This window comes from Mustela putorius, unplaced genomic scaffold (genome assembly GCF_011764305.1).
Source record: "Mustela putorius furo isolate JIRA1106 unplaced genomic scaffold, ASM1176430v1.1 tig00003834_pilon_pilon_pilon, whole genome shotgun sequence".
Lineage (NCBI taxonomy): Eukaryota > Metazoa > Chordata > Mammalia > Carnivora > Mustelidae > Mustela > Mustela putorius.
This window is the reverse complement of record NW_025421987.1, coordinates 50,983,945-51,009,044: the sequence shown is the minus strand read 5'-3', so window position 1 is coordinate 51,009,044 and position 25,100 is coordinate 50,983,945. Positions and strand designations below refer to the sequence as shown.

Here is a 25,100-nt window from a genome sequence, read left to right as displayed (position 1 = left end):
AGTCTTCTGCTGATGAAGGAGTTTGCATCTTATCCTGGAGCCTGTGTGGGCTGTAGAAGCTTTTTGACAGGATAGCAACACTTCAAAGCAGATACTTGAGTTTGTCTTTCATCACTTTCTTCCCAGCTTTGGGCACAGGGTCTGGTACATAACAGGTGCTGAGTAAATGTCCAGTGAGTAACTGATTGGATGTCTAATAAGATAGCTTTTGTGGGGGGAGGAGGTGGCACATGGGTGGCTCAGTCCTTTGAGCATCTGCCTTCAGCTCAGGTTATGATCTTGGGGTCCCGGGATCAAGTCCTGCATTGTGCTCCCTGCTCAGCAAGGAGTCTGCTTCTACCATTCCCTTTGCCCCTCCCCCTGCTCATGCTTGTGCTCTCTCTCTTTCTCAAACGAATAAATACAATCTTTTAGAAAGAAAGAAAGAAAGAAAGCAAGCAAGCTAGCTCTTGGAGCCAGTGTGAAGGAATCACTGCAACAGAGGAAAAGCTAGTTAAAAAGTTACTGCCGTCATACCATCTGGATGATGCTTAGAAAGAGTGAGTGTAAAGAAGAGGCAAAAAGCTCACAGTTTGGAAAAAAATCATCAATGAGATGATAACAGAGATATTATTTCATTCTAGAAATAAGATCTGTGGAACTCAGGTAGCCTCTGCCCCTGCAGTGTTTTCTGAAAACAGTGGAGTTTCCTTTTCCTTTTTCCTCTGTGTATATTTTGTATGGCTTGTAATCCAGTATAACCACTCAGTACTGCTCAGTGCCTGCTAAATCCAGGGTCTTGACAAACCTATATTATGGCCAAGCTCCTTCTGGCCCTTTCTCAGTATTTTACTTCATTCAATGTCTTATTTCTATATCTTTCAGGTGATTTATCTTCCTTTTTTTTTAATGGAGGTACAAGTCACATACATAAAATTCACCACTTGAAAGTGTGTAATTCAGTGGTTTTTAGTATATCCACAGGGTTGCCATCATACTATTTCCGCACCCCCCCACCCGGACCACTTTATTTTTCAATTAAAAAAATTATAATGCAGATATTTCGAAATTCAAATGGTATAAAAGGACCTTGGAAATTCTCCAATCCTTGTGAGCAATGTTACTAGATGACAATCTTGTGTAACCTTTGGGGCCATATTAAACTTAATTCCTGATCTGACATTCTTCAGAAAAATCCTAATTTGTTTTGTTTGTTTTGGGGGTTTTTTTTGTTTTGTTTTTTTTTTTAGATTTTTTATTTATTCATTTGAGAGAGACACAGAGACAGAGATTTCACAAGTAGAGGGAGAGGCAGAGGGAAATGGAGAGGGACAAGTAGACCCCCACTGAGCTGGGAGCCCAATATGGGGCTCGATCCCAGCACCTGGAGGTCATGACCCTTGCCAAAGGCAGATAGATGCTCAACCATCTGAGCCACCCAGGCACTCCAGAAAAATCCTAATTTAAAGTTTGCTGCAAACTCATACCGTCACTACTATTTAATCCAGATTATTTCCATCCTGTCCCAGATAAGTCATATCCATTATCAATCACTCCACATTTTGTTCTTTCCCTAGCCCCTGGCAAGCACTAATCTATTTATAGCTGTATAGTTTTGCCTATTCCGATATTTCATATAAGTAGAATCATAACATGTATAGCCTTTTGCATCTGGCTTTTTTCACTCAGAATATTGTTAGGGTTTATCTGTGTTGTAGCAGGTGCTCTGAATCATATTTTATTGTATAAACAACTTGTTTATGCATTTATTACTTCATAGATATTTGAATTCTTTCTACTTTTTGACCATTATGAGTAATGCTGCTACATACATTGACTTTTTTTTTTTTAAGATTTTATTTATTTATTTAACAGACAGATCACAAGTAGGCAGAGAGGCAGGCGAGTGAGGGGGAGCAGGCTCTCTGCTCAGCAGAGAGCCCAATGTGGAACTCAATCCCAGGACCCTGAGATCATGATCTGAGGTGAAGGCAGATGCTTAACCCACTGAGCCACCCAGGCACCCACACACACCACCCACCCACCCACCACACCCACAGATTATATCTGCCATCTGCCATCTGCCATGAAGGTGAGATGTGAATTTGAATTCCAGTGTTACCACTTGCTACTTATATAAAATTAAGTTTTAGAAAAAATTCTAACCTGTTGTTTCTTAAAGTGTAGCTTAATATACTAGGTCCATCAAAATAATGTGAATTTCTTTTGCTAATATAAAAATGCAGGTCCTGGCCATCTATTGAATCAGAATCTCCAAGACAAATCCTGAAAAAGAAAAATATCCTATCTGGTTGGTTCTTATCAACAGCTAAGTTTGAGGAACACTTTTAATAATGTGTTTTCCAAATTGCAGATCCATCAGTAGGCTATAAAACTAAACTAGTGATTCACAATAAGTTCTTGAAACAAAAATGATAAGAATATTCAAAATAAGAAGACACAAATATAATCAAAGCTTCAGCCAGTTTACTTCAGGTCTCAGCTGAACTCTTCTGCTAACATAAAGTTGGTTTTATTTCATTTTAGCTAAAATCACTCTGTAATGAAATCTGAAAAATAAATTATTGGCCTTATCTCATGTATTTAGTTTTCAACCACAGTACTTTTTTAAAAAACTCTTTTTTCTGGGATCAGAAAGAGAGGATCTTTTTTGCTGTAGGCTTGGCTTTTCTTTACTTTTTGTTCTGGCCTTTCCTAAAAGTTCAGAGAAAGGCAATGAGTGTTCTCTCTCTCAAATGATTTCAGTAAAGGCTTTCCAATGCTAGGAATAACTTAGGAATTTATCAGGTACCCACTTGTAATCAACCAGAGCCCAGTTACTTATGTAAATAAATTAAGTAATTATTTTAAATCCAAGAAAGTAAAACAAAACACGCCAAATCTGGTGGTAAACGTATCCAGATTTTGCTTTTTTAACACTATAGCTACATCTCAGCAGTATGGACACTCTCATATCTAAATGCTGTTAATTCTCCACATTGTTAGCAATCCATGTAAAATGCTTGTGAAATCCCTGCTTCTCCAGTGGATGGCGGGGGACCAGTCTTCCTTTCATAGAAAAGGGGGTGAAGTGCTCCTTGTTACTGCTGGTCAGGAGTTCAAGCTCCTTACTATGCCTGCTCTGATCCATCCTGGCTGATTGTAAGCACGCTTCTTTTGAGACATTTGACATTTGATAAAAGAAGCAAAATCTGAAGTCATACATTAGTGGTACCCTCATACTAATTCATAATTTGAGTGCTTCTCTTCTTAAATTTTGTGATTCTTTAAAGAAATCTGATTTTATTGACTGTGGTCTTATTTACATTGACCGAGCTGAAATTAAACTGACCCCTGGTTGAAAGAGAACAGTGTGGAAACAGATGAGGATATAAAGAAGTGACTAGGCTAGCAACAATATAGCAGTCTTCAAGTCACCATTTTGAAGGTGAGATGTGAATTCGAATTCCAGTGTTACCACTTGCTATTTATATAAAATTTAAAATAGTATAAAGAATATAAAAACAGAAATTTGCACACCTAAAACTAACATAATATTGTATGTTAATTATATTTCAATAAAAATATTTTTTTAAAGATTTTATTTATTTATTTGACAGACAGAGATCATAAGTAGGCAGAGAGGCAGGCAGAATGGCGGGGGTGAAGAAGCAGGCTCCCTGCTGAGGCAGAGTCCCAATCCCAGGAGCCTGGGATCATGACCTGAGCCGAAGGCAGAGGCTTTAACCCACTGAGCCACCCAGGCGCCCCCTTCAATAAAAATATTTTTAATGTGAAAAAAATAGAAATTTACATAGTGCTAAACTTATTTCAGTCCCTCGGCTAACTTTGCAGTAACCTTATGAGATTGGCATAGAGAGGCTATCAAATTATACTTCATCTCTTCAACCTTAGTTTTTGCATTTGTCAGGTGAGCTTAACTATTTCATAAGGTTTAAGAGGATTAAATGAGTTAATAATCTCTACTACATTTTTGGTACATGGCATGTCCTTCCCTCAGAAAATGAAACCTTTTACTATTTTCAAGAAGCCTCATGTGACCCATGTGATTTCCATGTAAAAATTTGTGCTAAGTTTCAATACAATGTAGTTTCAATCATGTGTAATTTTTGCATTTGATTTTGGACATGGAGTCCCCAGTAGCTACTGTCCTTTCACTTGCATACTACCCAGGAAGCTTGTTTATGGGATACCACAGTCCACATCAGCTCAGTACCTTCCCCTCGTACCAGCCAACTGGTGGCCCTCATCTTATATAGTACTGGCCTGGCAGATGTCCATTGTTCAATCAGTCTGCTCCAACAGCATGGATGCCAGAGTCAATTCCTGTGCCAAATTGCCCTCATGGTCTGGAATACTTATTAGCTCATGTACTCTATACAACTCCAAATTATTTTTCTTATGAAATATGACCTTGGGGACCCAACAAAAAGAGACACAGGCTGGATACAGCAGGTAAAGGTGGTAGGTCAGTGATGACAGAGGTCCACTTGTGAGACTATAGTAGCAGTGATACTGATTTCAGATATGTGAAGGGGGAGCAAAAGTATAAGAATATTTTCAGTAGGAAGAATATGACTTTCATAATGGATTCAGACTGAGTTGTAAGATATTCAAGATGTCCTCCTAAAGGAAATTAGAAAAATAGGGTTAGAAAAAAAAAAGCTAGGGACGCCTGGGTGGCTCAGTTGGTTGGACGACTGCCTTCAGCTCAGGTCATGATCCCGGAGTCCCGGGATCGAGTCCCACATCAGGCTCCCAGCTCCATGGGAAGTCTGCTTCTCCCTCTGACCTTCTCCTCGCTCATGCTCTCTCTCACTATCTCTCTCTCAAATAAATAAAAATAAAATCTTAAAAAAAAAAAGCTATCATAGATGCCAACTGGAGTGTCATTTACTTGGAAGTAAGAGTAAACATCAAGAAAGAGAACATAGGATGCCTGGGTGGCTCAGTCGGTTAGGCGGTCATGATCTCAGGGTCATGAGATGAAGCCTTGCATGAGGCTATGCACTCAGGGTAGAGTTTGCTTGCCTCTCTCCTTCTGCTCTCCTCCTGCTCTCTCCCTCCCTCACGAATAAAATCGTTTTAAAAAAGACAACATGAAGGAACAGAACACTTAGTGAAAAACTCATCAGGTGACTTGGTCCCTTGCTTTCCCCTGCCATAATTTTACCAGCTACCCTTGCCTACATAAAAACCTATTACCAGGTAAACATAAGGTGCCTACCAAGCACACATAGCTTCAAGCCAAGTCCGTGAGGTCTCTTCCCACAAAGTGGTGGTCCCCTAAATTCCTTCTGTATAAAAATTATGCAATTACTCTGAAACTTAGGTCATACAGTTGAGGGATAAGCAGATTTGGTTGTAAATTCAAATGGTGTAAACTCAAAAAATTTACTAGTAAAACTGAGATATAGCTAGCATTAGATTCTTCTGTAAGCCTGACCATCTTTGCCTTGGAAACAGGAGGTATTTAAGTTCATTATAAGCAAGGGACTCTGATTCAATACTTCACTCCCCACATAATCAATATAATATTCCTTGAAGTTGACAAGTTCCTTTTGCAATTCAATATATTAATCTTGTGCATTGAAAACTGTCGATACACCACTGTCAAAATGATATGTGAAATGCAGTACAATTGGATGAAGAAACTGGAATTTGTAGGAACCAAAAATTTTACTAAACTGTCCCTTTGTAAAATAACTATAAAATACACATGAAGTCATTAAAGCGCTAAAGTAAACCCCTTTGTTATTTTAGAAGCTTACAGGATGCTTATAGTTAATAAATTTTAGGAAATCTTTTTACACTTGCACAATAATAATAATTTCTCCTTGTAAGTCTGGAGTCTCCTAGACCATTTCCCCATCTTTTTAAAATTGTACAGCTTTAAAATTAAAATAAAAATAAAATTATTTATTTAATAATAAAATTATTAAAATAAAAATAAAATCGCTCAACTTATCCTGACAGAGATTAAATGATAGATATGATGGATTCAGTTTTCATTATCCTGACAGAGATTAAATGATAGATATGATGGATTCAGTTTTCCCTTTCAAAAATGGATGAATTAAGAAACAAAACCAGAAACAGATAAAAAAACAAAACTGGGTTTAGAGCTAGACAATGTAGTTTTCAAAAATGGATGAATTAAGAAACAAAACCAGAAACAGATAAAAAAACAAAACTGGGTTTAGAGCTAGACAATGTAGTTTTTAATTGACTTTATTCCTTACTATTTCTATAACCTTGAACAAATTTCTTAAATAATTGATGTTTCAATTTCTTCATCTATAAAATAGTATTAGCTATCTCTATCCTACTGGGCAGTTCTGAGAATTATCAATGTCTGATACAATTCCTGGCACCCAGGAACCACTGCAGGGATGAGATACTGTAATGAGGCTATTTAGTTGAAATGCCTGCTTAGGTGTGAGTGGAAGGCCTACCCAGTCACATCCCTCTAACTTCTCCATTTGAGATTCCATTTGAGATTTGAGATTTTCCAAATTTGAGATTCCATTTGAAGGATATCAGGACTCCTCAGAGGAATTCTGTCCAACACAGCAGGGCTATGAACTTCTGAACTTTGACTTTGCGAGCAACTCCACTAGCTCCTTCAAGAATTGCTCCTTAATGGCCACTGTGTCTTATTAGGTAAACTTCTCCCTTTTTTTAAAAAAGATTTTATTTATTTATTTGACAGAGATCACAAGTAGGCAGAGAGGCAGCAGGGAGTGAGAGGGGGAAGCAGGCTCCCCACTGAGCAGAGAGCCCGATGTGGGGCTTGATCCCAGGATCCCACGATCATGACCTGACGAAGGCAGAGGCTTTACCCCACTGAGCCATCCAGGCACCCCAAACTTCTCCCATGTTTAAGCACTTCATTTCTTTAGGTGGACACTTTATGAACCACTTTATGAGACACTTTATGAATTTTTTTGTCTTTTAGTCCTAGAGTTTAAAATCATGCAATTTTTAAAATAGGACTATAAACCATTTTGGGAAGGCACTTTTGAAAAGTTGTAAGAGATGCATAGACCCCCTCACCTGGCTGTGTTTTCATACAAGAAAAGGTCTTGAAATAAGCATGGACTGAGTTCTCCACTCCCATGGTGGGAATTCACAGTGCCGGGACAGACAAAATCTGACTTGTATCTACCTCCCTGGATGGGACTAATAGAAAAGCAAAAGAGGATGCCCCGAATGTTGGGCCTTCTTGGAGGTTTCTTGGCTGAAAGCAGCCAGATTCTTACTGCTGCTCGAGATTCTCATGGGAGTAAATGTTGAAACTTTGAAGGAAAACAGGCACCTTTGGTGATCTCGAACTTCACAAACCCTTATCATACGCCGCCCCCTATATTATTATCCTGACCATTAAAGTTAGTTACACGTTCCTCCTAGCTTTGTACTTATACCTGGTGCATTGATAAGACCCCAATGAAAGTGTAGACAAAGCTTGGCTTGAGACCTTTTGCAACTAGAGCGTCAGGCACCAGGCCTCTCCTTTCTCCTACTAAGGTGTCTGGAGTAATCTGTTCATTCACCATCTCAGGGTTTGCTGGCCAAACCCGACATCTTATAATTAAGCACATGATTAAACATTCATGTCCAGTTAAGTCACTTTCAATTTTATTCATTTCAAAATCTGTTCATTAACTTATTCAACAAATATTTAAGGAAATATGACATTTCAGCCGATGTTCAAGCTCAGAAGTTAGGAATGACAGGAAATTGTGTAAGATAGGATCAGTCTGCCCTGGAGGAGTTTTTTTTTTCTCCACTATAAAGATTCAAGCATCTTGGGAGTAATCCCAAAGTAAAACTAAGATAAAAATGGTATTTCTAATTTCCGTTTTCAAGGGTTCGTATCCCAGAATGTTTCCTGTCCTTTGCCCTAATCCTATTTATGAGCTTCCTGCCCTCTTGGACCCTCCCCTAATTAAAAGTGAACACCTAGGGAAGAGTGTGGTGTTTAGTAAACCCAGTGAATGGAATCAGTATGTTAATCTGTCAGAGGTACCTGTGAAATAATATAAAATTGGACAGTTCTGTGTGAGGTTCACCCTGGCTGACTCCCTCTCCCTAAGCCACTGAGATGATTGCCTTCTCTGTGGCTGGTCCATGTTAAACCATCCTGAACTTCCAGAGCAACACCAGTCTGTAGGTCATTGAGGCCAGTGAGTAGGGACTGAGCTAGAAACAATGTATGTCAACACAGCTTCTTCTCGATGCTGTTACTATGGCTGAAGGTGATTTTCTGATAGTTTATCAAAAACATTATTAAATTTTTTAGTCTAGAGTATAACTGGAGGAAAGGGTTTTTCCTTTTTTTCCTAATTAGACAGTTCTCCTTATATATGATCAGGTACAGATAGGTTAATTTCACTTGATAAAATATATTTGTAATTAATTAACTTACATTAAAGATATTTTAAAAATCAATTGATATATGGCAATAAGTTCTATCAATTTCTTTTCTAGTGCTAACTTGTTTTAATTCTGTTATTTCTATCTTCCCTAATTACTTCTTTCTATCCCACTAGTTGGACAACAACCCCTGGAAAATATGTGTACTTCAGTGGTGATCAGCAATTTTAGAATCAATATTATTTGATACCCAGTTCTTTATTCATACTGATCATTTTTTAGTGGTTCGAAGAGGAAAGACTGTCCTAGAAACTTAAAGAGGGAATTTTTTGTACAATTTTATTAATTTATAAATCATAGAATATTGAATCTTAGATTGAAAAAGATCTTCTATATTATCTGGTCAACGCCATTACACTTTTCCCTCTTCCCACTCCCATGATTCACATTTTATAGATGAGGGGGAAAAAGAGCAGAAAAAATGAAGGACGTAGTGAGGGACCAGCAGGATCTAGATTTGCTGGAAGGAGGAAGAAATGAGCACAGTAAACATGAAGCTTGTCCTTTGTTCATAGGAAATTATTCCTGACCCTTAAAGCAATAACTTTACACATTCCTTTGGCTGTATGTAAGACCTCCAGCTCCTCTTGGTTCCTTTTTCTGTCTGCAGTTTGTAATGACCTTGGTCATCTTACCAGATTTCATGAGCTGACTCACTTGTGATGCAATATGTAATTTCATTAAAATATTTTTATAAAACTGAAGTTTTCTGATACAGGTATTATATAAGACATGATCATCTTATAAAAGATGTTTTCAATCTTTCCTGTTACATGAATAAACATTTTAAAATCATCTTGCTCTGAGCTTAAAATAAATGTTTTAAATCCCAATGCTTATAAGGATTATAAAATATTGTGATGTTCCAAGCAATTGCATATGCTTCAGTGAGATTTTGAAAAAGCTTTTTTTCGTTACACACTAAGAAATGCTATATGAATACTCGAGGCCCATTTTAACTGCTTCTAATTTAAAGTGTCTTTCTCATTTTATTTTTTTTAGTGATGACATCTTTTGAAACCAATAATAGATATGATATTAAAAACAGTCTGGACCAGATGGTTTACATCGTAACTGAAGACACAGACGACTTTACCAGAAATGCTTACCGGACTCTAAGGCCCTTTGTCCTCCAGGTCACCAACTGTATGGGCCGAGAAATCATGACGATGCAGAGACCTTTCAGATGTACCTGCTGTTGCCTCTGTTGTCCCTCCGCCAGGCAAGAGGTCAGAGAATGCAGGTCTTATCCCTGGTTTCTTCTTGATCCAAGTCTTCCCAGCATCCCTGTGCTTCTTCCAGAATGACACAGGAGGGGATTGTCACTGGCTCTGATGATCCAGTGACATCTCTTCTTTTCTGATGAAAGAAGAGAGTGGGGGAGGCAGGCCACATTGTCTCATGCAAGGAAAAACACAGAGGGCTTTTTCTTGTGGATTCTTGCCTTCCAGTGCTAGTTGGGGGGTCAAGCACAAATTAGGGTTATTTATTCAGTGACTGTAATTCTGTCAGTTGTGTCTAGTGAATTGGAAATGTATTTATGATCTAAAACAGAAGTCACACACATTTGTCTACATGTAGCTACATATCCCCAGATAAGATGTCGCTAGACCTCATCGAATACTTTTAGAATTGGAAGAGACCTTGGATGACTTTACACTCCCCATCCCAGTCCATACTTGCCACAGATAAAGAAGGGGTGGCTCAGAAAGATGAAGTGCCTGGTGAGGTTACAGTCCCCTGAGGGCCGGACCTACAGAGCAGGCGTTCTGAGTTACAGTTGGGTTCCTTGTCTACAACCCGTGTGGCTCTAGGAAGGCTGTTTGCTGCAGGGAAAGAAGCAGCTTTAGTGAGAGGTCCACCAGAATTTTGAATTCCAGATATGTCACCTACTTAAATTGTGCAATTTACTTAATTTCTTTGGGCCTCAGTGCTCTGGTACATAAATATGCACAACAATACCCCCATAGGATTCCTATGTGCCAGCACATACTAAATGTTAATTTATTTATAACCTTTTCTGTGTTTTGATTTCCTATAAGATGGAGGTAATAATTGTATCTGTACACAGGATTGCTTTGAGGTCTAAATAGTAAATAAATGTTAACTGTTCATTACAGTACCTGGCAGATAGTACAGTGCTCAGAGAACGTTGTTCCCAGGTATCTTACTCCATCATTACTGTTTTGTAATTATGGCCTGATATTTGAGATGAATCTTCACTTTTAATCTTTAATCCTTTTGGATTCATACTCATGAGTTGGGTTTTCTTCTCAGATTGTATAAATGCAACCTCCCATGATTAAAGTAAGGCATGATGTAGTAAAGCTAATCAAAATTATAAATGTACTCAATTTATAGAACATTTATTTCATGATAGATTTTTTTTCTCATTTCTCCAATTTTACTTGTATTCCTGTGTGTGTGTGTGTGTGTGTGTGTGTGTATTCAGTTTTCTGAGGTTTGATCACCTGTGTTGATTTCTATGTCCACCACACAATGCAGATACCCAACAATTTCATCACCACAAAAATCCCTTTCAAACCATGCCCACCATAGACTTAGAGAATGAACTGGCTTTCCGTAGCAAATGACAAGCAAGTCTCCCCTGTGTCCTGAAGTAAAATGTGACTTCATCCCTCAAGGTTGCTCCCTCCAATGACAACCCCAAGAAATGGCCAAGGGAAAGAGCAGTCAGGGCCTTGCTTTGCTTCCACACACAGCAAGAACTTTAGAGTATGAGAGGCCTGTGGAGGCCTCTCTCTCAACAAATTCCTAAGTCGTTAAAAGTTTTCAGAGCACATCTAGGTGGTGTGTCCACATGTACATCGATGCATAGCTTCCTCCCCTCTCTCACTTCCTCATTTGCAGCTGGAGGTACCGTGTCCTCTTGGTGTCACCATTGGCTTTGTGGCACAACACTGGAACCTGAGCAGGGCAGTTTACAGCATCCAGAATGAGAAGAAAGAAAATGTGATGAGAGTGCGCAGGCCATGTTCAACCTACGGCTGTGGTTCTGATTCGGTTTTTGAGGTAACCTAATGGTAAAATAATGTTTTTAGAACTTTTTTTTCCTCCATGGACTGACCAACTGCAGAATGATCCTGTTACAGTGTACTGTTCTATGAAATTGAAATGCGGTTTACAACATCACTTACAAAATAAATAGAGCAAGTATGATGAAATAATTGTAAGCTACTGTGCTAGGTATTAAGGAAATGCAAAGATGTACAGAATAGTCCTCTATCCCTCAGCAAGTGTAAAACAAGTCAATATATAACTATAGTATGAAGCTCAACAAGAATTCTTGGTGTAAAATAAATGCAGTTTATCAGTTTGCACGTATGTATCACATGGTTCTCACTACCACACCATGAGCTAGGTGTCAATCTTATTGTTCAGAGACAAAGCTGAAATTCATCAGGAGTTAATAGTAAGGAGACAGGGTGCTGAGGAACTTCTTCCCTCTGGTGTAATTGCAATGAAGGGAGCTGGAAAGAAAGGGAGACACATGAGAGCTCCTGGAGGAAGGGAAGCAGAACAGGTGGAACTAGCTGACATGAGCACTTGAAGAGCTGATGGGTCTCAAAGGCCCAGCAGAAGGCTGGGGTCCTAACCCTGTTCTGGAGGAGGCTGGTGGTCAGTGTCCACTTGTGTGTGTGGTGGCAGTAGGGGGAGGTGCTGGGGCTGGGATGACCCTGAAGCATCCACTCTTTTTTCTTTTTTCTTTTTAAAATTTTTATTTATTAGAGAGAGAACAAGAAAGAGAGAGCACAAGCAGGGGAGGAGGGAAAAGTAGGCTCCCTGCTGAGCAGGGAGCCCTATGCGGGGCTTAATCCCAGGACCCTGACCCTGGCATCATGACCTGAGCTGAAAGCAGATGCTCAACGGACTGAGCCACCCAGGCACCCCTGGCACATCCACTCTTGAGGTAAAAGCCATCTTCAATGTACTCAACCATGTGTGTGTCTTAGAAGAGTTTAACGTGTAAAATTTTCTGGAGTTTGAGAACCAAAATATGTGTATGTTAACATAACATTTATAGTTAATTTATAGTTAAGTGTAGTTAACATAACATTTACAAATCACAAAAATAATTTACACTGGAAATCTACAAAAAGTATAGTTTTAAACAGAAACAAAAAATAAATAGCAAGTTCTAAACACATGTTCTGTAATTATGTAGCATACTGGTTGCCCATTAAATTTTCTTTCAGTTCTTAGTTCTGCTGCCTCTCAACCAGGAAGCCAGTCATGTGAAATCATATAATTATATCACACATGGTTTCTAGGTTTACCTCAAGATTTAATTCTAAGCCAGAAGGATAGGCATCTGGGTAAATTTGGAGAAGAATCAGCCTAACCATGGAAGAGCTGGGATACTCTAATCAGTGACCCACAACTGCAGTGACACTAATGATGATAAGAGCAGCTGTCCTTTTCAGGGCTCCCTGTCTTCAGGTGTGGTTCTGGTCCTATCTGCTTCCCACATACGAACTCATTTAATTCTTATAAACAACCTGTAAGACAGATGCTATGATAATTTGCCTTTCAGAAAACTGAGGTTAGAGATCTTGTGCAAAGTTAGTCACAAAGCTATTATTTGAAAGTGGTTCCAGAGCCTATTCCCTAAACCACTATGCCCTGTGCCTCTTTCATCTCTGTGATGTTTCATATCTTTGTGTGTGAATATAGGAGAACAGAAACAGAGTGAAATGGTGGTGGGTTACTTCATGTGCTCTCAAGTTTAGGATCATGGCTGAGAAGCCAAGAAGTCTTCAAGGAAGGACATCTCGCCTGAGGGCGTGCTCTCCTGAGAGGCTTGATTTTGCTTCTGTTGGGTCCCAGTGATGTAACAAACAGCAGACCATTTTTTAATGTTATTCTGTCAGTTTGGTGTTTCCCAAGTCATGTGTATATTTTAAATATTGAGTACAAATCTTGATTATGAATTCTCAGTAGACAAAATTTTCCCTACCTCTAGTTTAGGCCAAGAGAGTCAAGCTTGCTTGCTTGCTTTTTTTTTTTTTTTTTTTTTTTTTGGAGTCTCTATTTAAAAAATTTTTTTTATTAGTATGTTTAATTAGCCAACATATAGTACATCATTAGTTTTTGATCTAGTATTCAACAATACATTAGTTCTATATAACACCCAGTGCTCAAGCTTTCTTTTAGTCCTGGTTATGTAGTTTTCCCTTATACTGGGTTGTCTCCCTTTGAGAGTTCCCACCTTATTGGGGATCTATAATATAGGACATTCATTGCTCAGGCCCAAGGCCCCACGACTGCCTTGCCTGATTGGGGAAATCAAATCCCCTTGCCAAGGAAGATTGGCACCCCAGAGAAGCCAAAGAAAGTGTCAGCCTCTGTGTAACATGTAACACTCAGGATTTTCAGACTTTTCCCTTTTGCTCCACAGATTTCTCTCTCTTAAGAGCTTGGCTTTGCATGTAAATAGGCTTTAATATATACTTTAGTCAGCACTTTTAGGTTTTCACATTATGCACTTTGCAACATTGCCAAAAATGGAAGGAACAAAATTGTTAAAACGTTCACAGATTTTAGGGTCAAAGGCATAAGAATGTTCAAATATCAGTATAACAATTAAAATAATTTTTCTTGTGATTAGTGGTTGGCAATAACTAAAAAGATACTCCTTTGTTTTCTATTTAAGATGACAGATATAATGTTTTTGCCATATGGAACTCATATGGAATTTGAGATCCTCTGAAAATGTTTGTTTTATGAGGTAAACATCATTCAATTAATATTATAGCAAGTGTTTTATAATCCAAGGGACAGGAAAATTTATCTTGGAAAAAATGCTGAAACCATGTTTTTCATGAAAGTTTCAAGAGCATATTTGCTCAGTTGTCTTAGGTAATAGTATTTGAATGCTATTTGTTCTCTTTTGTTAAAAATAAAACAGATTTAGAATATAAACAATTTTAGAAACTCTTGTTTGTGCAAGGATAGGGAGATATGAGGAATGCTGTAGAGAATAATTAAAATGACAAAATACTCATCTAGTTTTTTAAATTAATTGCTGCTGGCTGCCTTTTGCCCTCCTCACCATAAAACTGAGGAAAACAAGCCTTAAAGGGGGGGAGGTACTAGCTTATAGCTTTCTTTATTAAAATATGCTCATTTCTTAGCCAAATTTATTTCATCACTAATCAATACATTTTAATGAATAGAACCTAAAGATTTCAGAGCTAGAAGGAACACGAAGGACTCTCTGCTCTATATTCTAATATAAGATGAGAAAACTGTAAAGACCTAGTTCATGTATGCAGAGTTATACTAGAAATCTAGAACTATCATTTCAAATCCCCCTTTTTTGTCCAGTATTCTTGCAACCACATCTCAAATTTAAGAGATTTAAAACATTTCAATGTGCTATCTTTTCTTTTTTTAAAATTTTTAAAATTTATTTATTTGAGAGGAGACAGTGAGAAAGAGCATGAGAAGAGAGGTCAGAGGGAGAAGCAGACTTCCCATGGAGCTGGGAGCCTGATGTGGGACTTGATCCCAAGACTCCGGGATCATAACCTGAGCTGAAGGCAGTCGCTTAACCAACTGAGCCACCCAAGTGCCCCTGTACTATCTTTTCTAACAGTGACCTTTCAATTGAAAAAAATTTAAACTGTCTCAAATTTTTCTAATATTCTAAATTATTTTTAAGCACATGCTAACAGAGTTCATCTCAAAACTTCAGACTGATACCACCACAATCTTCTAACCATGAAGAAAGAACTAAATTACCACGTTACAAAAATGAAAACATTTAAAATGTCTAAATCATGGATGACATAAAGGTTTATGTTATTTAGAACACTGATACACTTAGATTGTTCTTTTCATAGCCATCATTCCCATTTAAGTTTAAGTTTTCTTATTGTATCTGTTCTTTAGATTTCTTTGATTAAAATGTATTCCGCATTTGATAAATTCACTTGCCTTGAGGAAATGTAATTGCTGGTAGCACAAGGAATGTCAAATGCGCAGAGATAGAACCCAGTCACTACCTTGATTTAGGGAAAGACAATATGTCTAATGGGCAGTTGGATACAATTCTTCCCAGACACAGCCTGGCCTGACTGTTGACCTGGGAGAAGTCATTGCTAAAATGGAATATTTTACAGCCAACTATGAAAATTCATAGCCAACTATGAAAATTCTTCTGGGTAGTGTTCCTTAATTTCCCCCTTCCTTGAGTTCATTATTTTTCCATCAAATATAACATTTCCACTCTTCTCTGTGTTTTCTGCTATCTGTATATTTCATTCTGTTCTGTATTTGATTATATATTTCTGTCTACATGTAATTTGTGCCACTTGTTTAAGATACAGCCGTGGGACCTGCCTGAATAGGGAAATCAAGGTGAGACTGTGCTCTTTTCTTCACTGATAGCTTTTTAACTTTCTAAGAAAAAAAAAAAAATGTGTTCATAGTTTTGGCATTTTGAGAGACCAGTTTATAATACTGCTGCTCTTCGGATTTGAGTGAAATTCCTGAGAGATAGACACAGGAGTGAGAAACACATCATTTTTGTACTGAAGACATGGCTACACTCTGTGGCAACCATAGCTTTGTACAGACTGAGAGTTACTTCCCAGTCTCAGGCAGAGGCAAACAACCCTAGTCCTTTCTTGTGGAGGCCTAACACTGCAAACTGTTCTGTGGAGGGGCTAGGAATGTGTGCTCTCTGCAGAGAGGCTGCCTCTCCAAAAGGAGTCAAAGATAAAGAGGGCTGAACTACTCAAATCCAGTGTCTTCTTCCCAACCCACCAGGCCAGCAGTTCATCCCTGCTCTCTGAGGCAAGAAAATAAGGGGACAGAAAAAGGTCAAGTGTGTTTTCTAAAGCCAGTGTCTCTATCTGGACATTTCAGGAGTGGAGAGGAATTGTGGTAGAAGTGAGCTAGTCCCTTAAGTCTCTCCTCTTCTTCCATAATATTATAACCTGTGTTTTCACTGACTCCACATGAAACCTGGAATAAAGAGAATATTTGCTACCTTCCCATGCAGTTAAGTGTGTTCAAGTAGCAAAGTTTTGGTCTATTAGAAGTGAACTATAGAACTACTTTAAAAGCGAAGTGGTGCACACTATTTTCCTCTCCTTAATTCTCTCCTCATTCCAAGTAGAGATATCTCAGGAGAGGTGATATAAGCTGATCTGGGGAATGAAAACTATGAACAGTAGAGCAAAAGGTAGGAAAAGTCTGGGTTCTTGAGGTCTCCTTAGAGCTAATAGAGCTAGCAGAGAGATATCTTGTGATTTCTAGGCTGCCCAATTACAGACTTTTAGGTAAGAAAGAAATAAAAGGTCTTATTCCAGGTCCCTGTTCCTTGCACCTAAACATAACATGAAAAGATGTATCTCTTAACACACTTTTTAAAAAAATACAGAAATCATGGGCCAAACTATTATTTTTAAAAAATATGTTTGAGTTGATGAACTTAACTGAGCAATTAATTTATTTAAAATAGAATAACCTAATTGATTTTTTGAGCTTTTCTTTCTAGGGGTAATTCTTCTCAGAGTATAAGCAGACTAGGTTACTTGCAAATGGCTTCCTATAATGTAGCAGGTTGTTATACTTGACTATACATAGGAAGAACTGTCTTTTACACTGGTAGTTCCTAACCTTCCATTTCTCTCACTCTCTCAACCCTTAAATAAAACAAGTGTTTTACTATTTTTCCAAAATATAAGAAAATTTCCTAAGCACTATGATCAAACTTAATAAATTAAAAGGTGTGGAATGTTTTTAACTGGCTTGAAAGACATTGATGAAAAGACTGCATAACTTTAAGTTCATTTATCTGAATCTACCAGGATTTTCAGTTTTCCATACGTTCCCAACAAAATACAATTATCCCGAGTAGAGAACATATTGTCACATCTAAACTAAAAATTTTATAGATTCAGGAAGAAGGCAAGATGTTCCCTCTCATCACTGCTTTTCAGCATTATCATGGAAGGCCTAGCTAATGCAATAAGACAGGAAATAAAAGTAATACAGATTGGGAAAAAAAAAATAAAGCTCTCTTTATTCACAAGTGACATGATCACCTATGTAGAAAACTTGAAAGAATCAACAACAAAAACAAAAAGTCTTGGAACTAATATGCAATTATAACAAAGTTGTAGGATACAAGGTTAATATGCAAAAGTCAATCACTTTTTAATAAACAAGTAGAATTTTAAATTAAAAGCACATTACCATTTACATCAACATCCCCCAACATGAAATAATTAGGTATCAATCTTACCAAATATGTACAAGAGCTATATGGGGAAAACTATAAAACTCTAACAAAAGAAATAAAAAATAATTAAACAAACCTATTCCAAAGTATATGGATAGGAAGACTCAGTATCATCAAGATGTCAGTTTTTCCCAACTTGTCTGTAGAGTCAGTGCAGTCCCAGTCAAAATCCCAGCAAGTTTTCTTTGTAGATACCGACAAGCTGATTCTAAAGTTTATATGGAGAGGCAAAAGACCCAGAATATCCAACAGAACACTGAAAGAGAAGAACAAAGTTGGAAGGCTGACACTACCCAATTCAAGGCTATCACAAAGCTATAGTAGTTAAGACAGCATGGTATCAGTGAAAGACTAGACAGAGTGATCAGTGGAATGGAACAGAGAGCCTGGAAACAGACAAACATGAATATACCAAGGACTGCTGCAAACTGGAGACTGCAGAGAGCATCAACACACTGAGTCACTGGAGGGAGATTTACATGGACAGACTGCTAGGCAGGCTACGCTAGGTTATGCTGTAGTGACAGCTCCAAAGTCTTAGTGGCTTATAAGGAAAAAAAAAATGTTTTCCATACTTACCCTATGTGTCCAATGCCAGTTATTAGAACACCTCTGCTCATCACAGTCTCTCAAGGACCCATGCTAATAAGGACCATCTTAAATCCAATCTTACATAAGTGTTAGGATATAGGGAAGTGCACAGGGCAACTCACAGACTGGTTCTTCAATTTTTGCCCAGAAGTGGAACATCTTACTTACAGTCACAATTCCTTGGTCAGTGCAAGCTGTATAGACACAACCAACTTCAAATGAGCAGAAAAATGCAATCTTACCAGATTTTAAAATCTCTAAAGAGGTTAAAAAAAAAAAAGAGTTCATAAATAGCACTAATAACTACCTCCCAAGTGTTCTGTTTTTTTGTTTTTGTTTTCTTTTTCTTCCAAATAGCCTGCAATAGAGTAGTATGTGGTATGTGAAATTGACCGATACGTACCTGTGGGCAACTAGTTACATTTTTATAACAGAATCTGCAGGTTGATGATGCTTGCTGGCTTCTAGTTTATCATTTAATTTTTATTAACTAACATCTTAGTAGAAATTAGGGTAAATCTGTCAGTTTAGTAAAGGCAGTTAAAGGCCCTAAGAAAAAAGGAAATGGAAGACATACAGAGGAGTTGATTGATTGATTGGACATAGGCAGGAGTATCAAAGATACACTTTTACCTGCCTCACAGTTTGCCTGCCCAACTGGTTAAAATTAAAAAGTCTGACAAAACCAAGTGTTGGTGAGAATGTGGAGCAAATGGAACTCTCATAAATTGTTTCAACCACTTTGGAAAGCCATTTATAAGAATCTAATAAAACTAGACATATAATCATTCTGTGATTCAGCTCTCTAACTTTAGGTATGAGAAAAGTTAAGTACAAATGTTTACCAAAGGTTAGGTACAACAGTGTTTCTAGTGGCTATATTCATAGCCTCAAATGCAAAGATTCCAAGATGTACATCAGTAGGAGAATAGATAAAGTGTTATATTCACACAATGGAATGCCACACAGTGATAAAAAGGAGAAACTACTGATGTACAGCACAATAGGAGTGATGAATAAATCTCAGAAACTATGTGTATTTGGACTCTCCAGAGAAACTATTTATATTTATATTCATATTCATATATTTATACATGGTTATGGACACTAAGGAGTCCCATAGTCTGCAGTTGGCAAACTAGAGACCCTGAAGGGCTAATGGTACAGTCCAGTCCAATTCCAAGCCTGAATGCAGCAGAAAACTAATGTCCCAGCTCAGGGAGACAGAGAGAAAAAATTCCCCCTTACCCTACATTTTTGTTCTGTTCAGGCATCCAGCTGATTGAATGTGGACCAACCACATTGGGAGGTCAATGTTCACTCAGTCTACCAACTCAAATATCAATCTCATCCAGAAACACCCTCACAAACATACTCAGAATGTTTAACTAAGTATCTGGGTATCCCTTGGGCCAGTCAAGTTGACACACAAATTAACCATGACAAGTTCACTCCTTGTCAACTTGGCAACCATACACATCTCTTTAAACCATACTTAATCTCCAAATGTAAATAACAAGGTCATAATGTCATATAACCTCATACAACTACACTATTTACCATTAAAAACGCAACCCATGGGGCGCCTGGGTGGCTCAGTGGGTTAAGCCGCTGCCTTCGGCTCAGGTCATGATCTCAGAGTCCTGGGATCGAGTCCCGCATCGGGCTCTCTGCTCAGCAGAGAGCCTGCTTCCCTCTCTCTCTCTCTGCCTGCCTCTCCATCTACTTGTGATTTCTCTCTGTCAAATAAATAAATAAAATCTTTAAAAAAAAAAAAAAAACGCAACCCATTTTTGACCGCTGGCCTTCAGGGATATCTCAGGAAGGGGATAGTGCTGTGGCTGTCCGCTTTCAAAGGGTGTAGGCATATAGTGCAGAACCACCTGTAACCCAAGCCTGAGTCTTTTCTTCCTCTGTCAACTGTTGGAAGGGAACTCCTTATGAGTCCACAAGTGCATGATGAAAGGGAAGGAAATATGGCAGCAGAGGGGACTGTGGACATTTGGGCCACTTCTTCATGTAACTCGTGCCTTCAGGGCCTGCTCAGGCCCCACTGCATGTATGCTACTTCCATTTGATGATGGTGTCCTGCAGTGCACACCCAGCTTGATGGCTTGGATGGTCAGATGTCATCTAGTTCCTGATGGGTAATTTAGGTTCCATGGTGACCAGGTGCCCCTGCTCAGGTGTTTGGTCTCTACTAAGGCCCATTGCAAGCCAAGAGATATTTCTCAAAGGAGAATGGTTTTCTGCAATGGATGGCAGGATTTTTTTCTGAAATTCTAAGGGTCTGCATTAAAATTCACCTGTAGGGACTGCCAAAGATTCCAAACAGCACCCCTATCTGCCCCTGACTGGTCAGGTTCCACTGGATGTGCTGGGTCATAGGACCCAAGGGGCAGAGTAGCTTTTACAGCAGCCTGGACCCATTGCAAAGTGTTCTCTTGTGCTGGGCCCTGCTCAAAACCAGCAGCATTTCAGGTCACTTAGTAAATGGGCTGGAAAAATAGACCCAAATAAGGGATATGTGGCCTCTAAAATCCAGAGTCTCATTAGACATTGTGTACCTTTTTGTTGTTGTTGTAGGAGGGTCCAGATGCAACAAGTTATCTTTCCCTTTTGAGGGGATATCTCAATATACCCTATGCTACCAAACCACTAGAAATTTCACTGAAGTAAAAGACCCCTGAATTTTTGTTGGATTTATTTCGTATCCTCTGATAAGCAAATGTCTTACCAATAAGTCTAGAATAGTTTCTACTTCTAGCTCACTAGGTCCAACCAGCATGATGTCATCAATGTAATAGACCAGCATGTTATCTTACAGAAACAAACAGTGATAAAGGTTCCCATGAACTAAAATATGACACAGGGCTAGAAAGCTGACCTCCTGAGGTAGTATAATGAAGGTATATCACTGGACTTACCAAATGAAAGCAAACTGCTTCTGGTGGACCATATGGACAGGGATAGAGAAGAAGACATTTGCCACATCAATAGCTGCATCCCAGGTACACAAAGATAGGCTGATTTGCTCAAGCAATGAAACCACAGCAGCGGCAGTTGGAGTCACCACCTGGTAAAGCTTATGATAATCCACTGCCATTCTCCAAGATTCATCTCTCTTCTGCACAGGCCAAATATATAAAATTGAATGAGGATATGGTGAGAATCACCACTCTTGGTGGCACTAATCTCTGTGATACCTCCAGGAATCCAGTATTGCTTTTGGTTTACTAGTTTGCTAGAGAGAGGAGGCCCTAGCAGCTTGAACTTGGCCTTTTCCACCACAGAGGCCTTCATTCCACAGGTCAGGGAACCAATGTGGAAACTGTACTAGCAGCAGAATATACCTTCCGATTGTGCATTTTGCAGCTGGGGAATAACCATAGGACGGGCTCCAGGACCCACTGGTCCCATTGTGAGACAGATCCGAGTTGCAACTCCATTGATCACCTGAGCTTTTTAAGCCTCTGCTCTGACTGGTGGCCCCAGTGATATTTTGGTTCTCTTGGAATTAGTTCAGAGGCAGTAATCCCAGAAAGGTCTGAGTATTTCATTTTCCTCAATGCACAGTTACACTGATAAAAGGCCATAGATCCCCTTGGGGAAGGCTGTGAGAAATAATAATATTACAATTTTTGGTAATGTCTCAGGGTCCTTCCTCAGGGGGACCTGGTCCCCGCTTCGTTCATGGGGTTTTGAGTGTATAAATGGCTTAATCCAGGAATCGATTGAGGGGCTGTGATCCCTCTATTTTTATGATTCAGATATGACTTTTGTTTTCCTGATCCAGAACTTTTGTGCTACAAGTACAAGACATCAGAGAATGAGGGAAGGGAGTGTCACTCAGTCTGCTGTCTCAAAATGAAATATCAATAGACAAATAAATAAGCAAGCTACTCTGCTGGGCAAACCATAACATGTGGATTGGTCTGATGAAGGCCAAAGGTCTCTGTCTTCACCTGTCTACAAATGGTGTCTTTATACCAATGCACTGCTTTTCAGAAATAAACAAATGGCCTATTAATAAAAATTAAGTTCTTAATTTATTACAAACTTACTTATAACAAATTTCCTCCTAATTAAGATCAGGTGCTACAGAAACATCAAATTAGAATTAGCATTCCAGCTCTGCCACTTGCTACTCTGTGCCTCACTTTCCTCTTACCAGCTCCATGCTTTGGGCAAGTCATATTTAACCCCTCTATGCCTTAGCTTCCCTATCTGTAAAATGAGCAGAATAATAATACTTACCTTTATGAGTTGTTTTGAGGATTGTCTTATTGTGTATAAAGTGCTACGACCATGCCTGGCACCCAGATAGTAAGCACTGCCAAGGCATTAGCTATTATTTCCTTACTAACTTTTACTTTGTAAAGAAAATTTTCTTGTTAGCTTGATAAGCTGACATTTCTATCACACCTGTATAGTTCAGTTTTTTAAAAGTATTTGTTTTCCCTTTTAAAAAATACTTAAAAATATTTTTTTCTCTTCAATTTTGGATGAACAGCATTAGAAGTGCATTCATTACAACTAACCCTTAAGCTAAGGATTTCTTAGAGCAGGGGTTCTCAAACTTAATCTCACATCAGAATCCCCTCGAGGCCTTGTTAAATTGCAGATTGCTGGGCCCATCTCCACAGCTTCTCCTTCAGTAGGTTTAGGGTAGAGTCTGAGGTTTTGCATATTTTAGCAGTTTCATTATAATGCTGCTGGTCTAGGGACCACACTTGAGAACAATTGTCTTAGTGAACAAAATCTAATGTTTTTTGGAGAAAGAATTTTGGAAATATATAAGGAAGTTTATTCTCTTTCTTTGTGTATATATGCATCTATGTGTATATATAGTAACTATGTAAAAGATGTATGAAATTATTAATATAACATTTTCCATATAGTTAAATAGGTAAATCTTGACAAATAAAAATCACGTAAAAACAAATATTTAGGAAGTTTATATAACATTTCTAATTCAGTTGCCATTATTTGGAAAATTTTGTTTCAGAACTATGGCATTTTTCTTGCTAATAATTCATTTTTTCAAAACAACTAGTTATTCATCCTTTTATTGTCTGCAGGATTTCTACATGATTACTGCTTATTTACAGCAAGAAGACTTTTCATGGGGCACCTGGGTAGCACAGTCAGTTGAGCAGCTGACTCTTACTTTTAACTCAGGCCACGATCTCAAGGTCCTGGTTTCAAGCCCCACGGGCTCCACACTCAGCAGAGAGTCTGCAGAAGACTCTTCCTCCCTCTCCGTCTGCCCCCCACCCCTTCAAATAAATAAATGAAATCTTAAAAAAAAAAAAAATACTTCTCACATGTTCTTTATGCCACGAACCTCAAGGTAAAACTCTGCTAAAAACTAAGCAAGCAAATCTTTTCTTGCATCTGATTTTGTGTATTTGTAGGGGGTGGGGGAGATTACGTTGATGAGATGTAATCATTTGGCAAGGTATAATTAAGAAGTTCTTTAAAAGCTATGTGGTATTGCATTTGTAATAAATATTAGTTGTACAGTAATGGTGAATAAAGACCGGGATGACCAGCCCAAACAGTAGTGAGCTTGGGGGCGCCTGAGTGGCTCAGTCGGTTGAGTGGCTGACTCTTGATTTCAGCTCAGGTAGTGATTTCAGAGTTGCGAGATGGAGCCCCACCTCCAGCTCTGAGCTCAGAGTGGAATCTGCTTGAGCTCTTCTCCCTCTGCCTGCCCTCCTGTTCCCTACCCCCTCAAAATAAATAAACAAAATAAGTCTTAAAAAAAAAAAAGTATTGAGCTTGTATCTTCTATTTTAAATTATCTAAGTTGTGTATAAATGAAAATGCAGGACAATATAGACAGACTCTTGTGTTCTTCCCTCTGTTTTAAAATCGTTGTATAGGGACTGACTCTCCAGTTTTATCATACGTGGTATTTTTATGAGCAATATGTAACACACGATTTAAGAATGTAAGAAGGAGGACGCGTGGGTGGCTCAGTGGGTTGAAGCCTCTGCCTTCAGCTGGGGTCATGATCTCGGTGTTCTGGGATCGAGTCCCGCATGGGGCTCTCTGCTTGGCGGGGAGCCTGCTTCCCCCCCTCTTTCTGCCTGCCTCTCTGCCTGTTTGTGACCTCTCTCTCTCTGTCAAATAAATAAATAAAATCTTAAAAAAAAATGTAAGAAGGAAATAACAATTAGCAGAGTGAAAAAAATGGTAGCTTCATGCAATAGAAACACAGATTTGAACCAGTAATAATTTATTACATTTTTTCCTATCTTACTGAAAATGTGGATGTGAATTAGTTAAGCAGGCACTTCCTTAAGAGAAAGATTTCACTTTTTTAACTCTTCATCAATGTATATAATGTTGCAGAGCTTCTCATTTCATCAACTTGTGGAAAAAATCTTGTAGAATTCCGCCAAGTGATAAGGTAGATAGTGTTCGGGATCCCGGGGGCTGGGGGAGGGAGGGAACTAGAATCGATACCATGCGAGACCATGGGTTCTCTGGCACGAAGGAACACATGTCTGTGAAGCCAGTTTAACTAAAGGGTGGCTCCGTTTTTGTTCCTGTCTTGGTTTCTAGCACCATCCTGCCTTACTGCACAGCTCACAAACTGCCACACGTGCAGTGTGGAATTGATGGAGCTTTTTCAATAAGCGCCATGTTTATGTTCATGACCCTAAGTTTTATGAGAGTCAGTGTTTTTTGAGAATTATTAGCAAAACCTCCCTTCTAGTAGTGGTTTGATTTTAATCCATTCTTTGGGAATTAGGAATAAGGGTAAATAATTAAATCCAATCATATTATT

The 25,100-nt window shown here is 38.6% G+C and overlaps 1 protein-coding gene across 1 annotated transcript; it reads left to right on the top strand.

Annotated features, from left to right (window-relative positions):
* Positions 1-4,127: 4,127 nt before the first annotated feature.
* LOC101692246 (phospholipid scramblase 4) lies at positions 4,128-23,981 on the top strand. Its single transcript, XM_013057251.2, is given in 7 exon segments — positions 4,128-4,370; positions 6,126-6,137; positions 7,597-7,620; positions 7,716-7,722; positions 9,439-9,665; positions 11,308-11,469; positions 23,383-23,981. Coding segments are annotated over 7 exon segments (891 nt in total). The 3' UTR covers positions 23,599-23,981.
* The last annotated feature ends 1,119 nt before the right edge of the window (positions 23,982-25,100 follow it).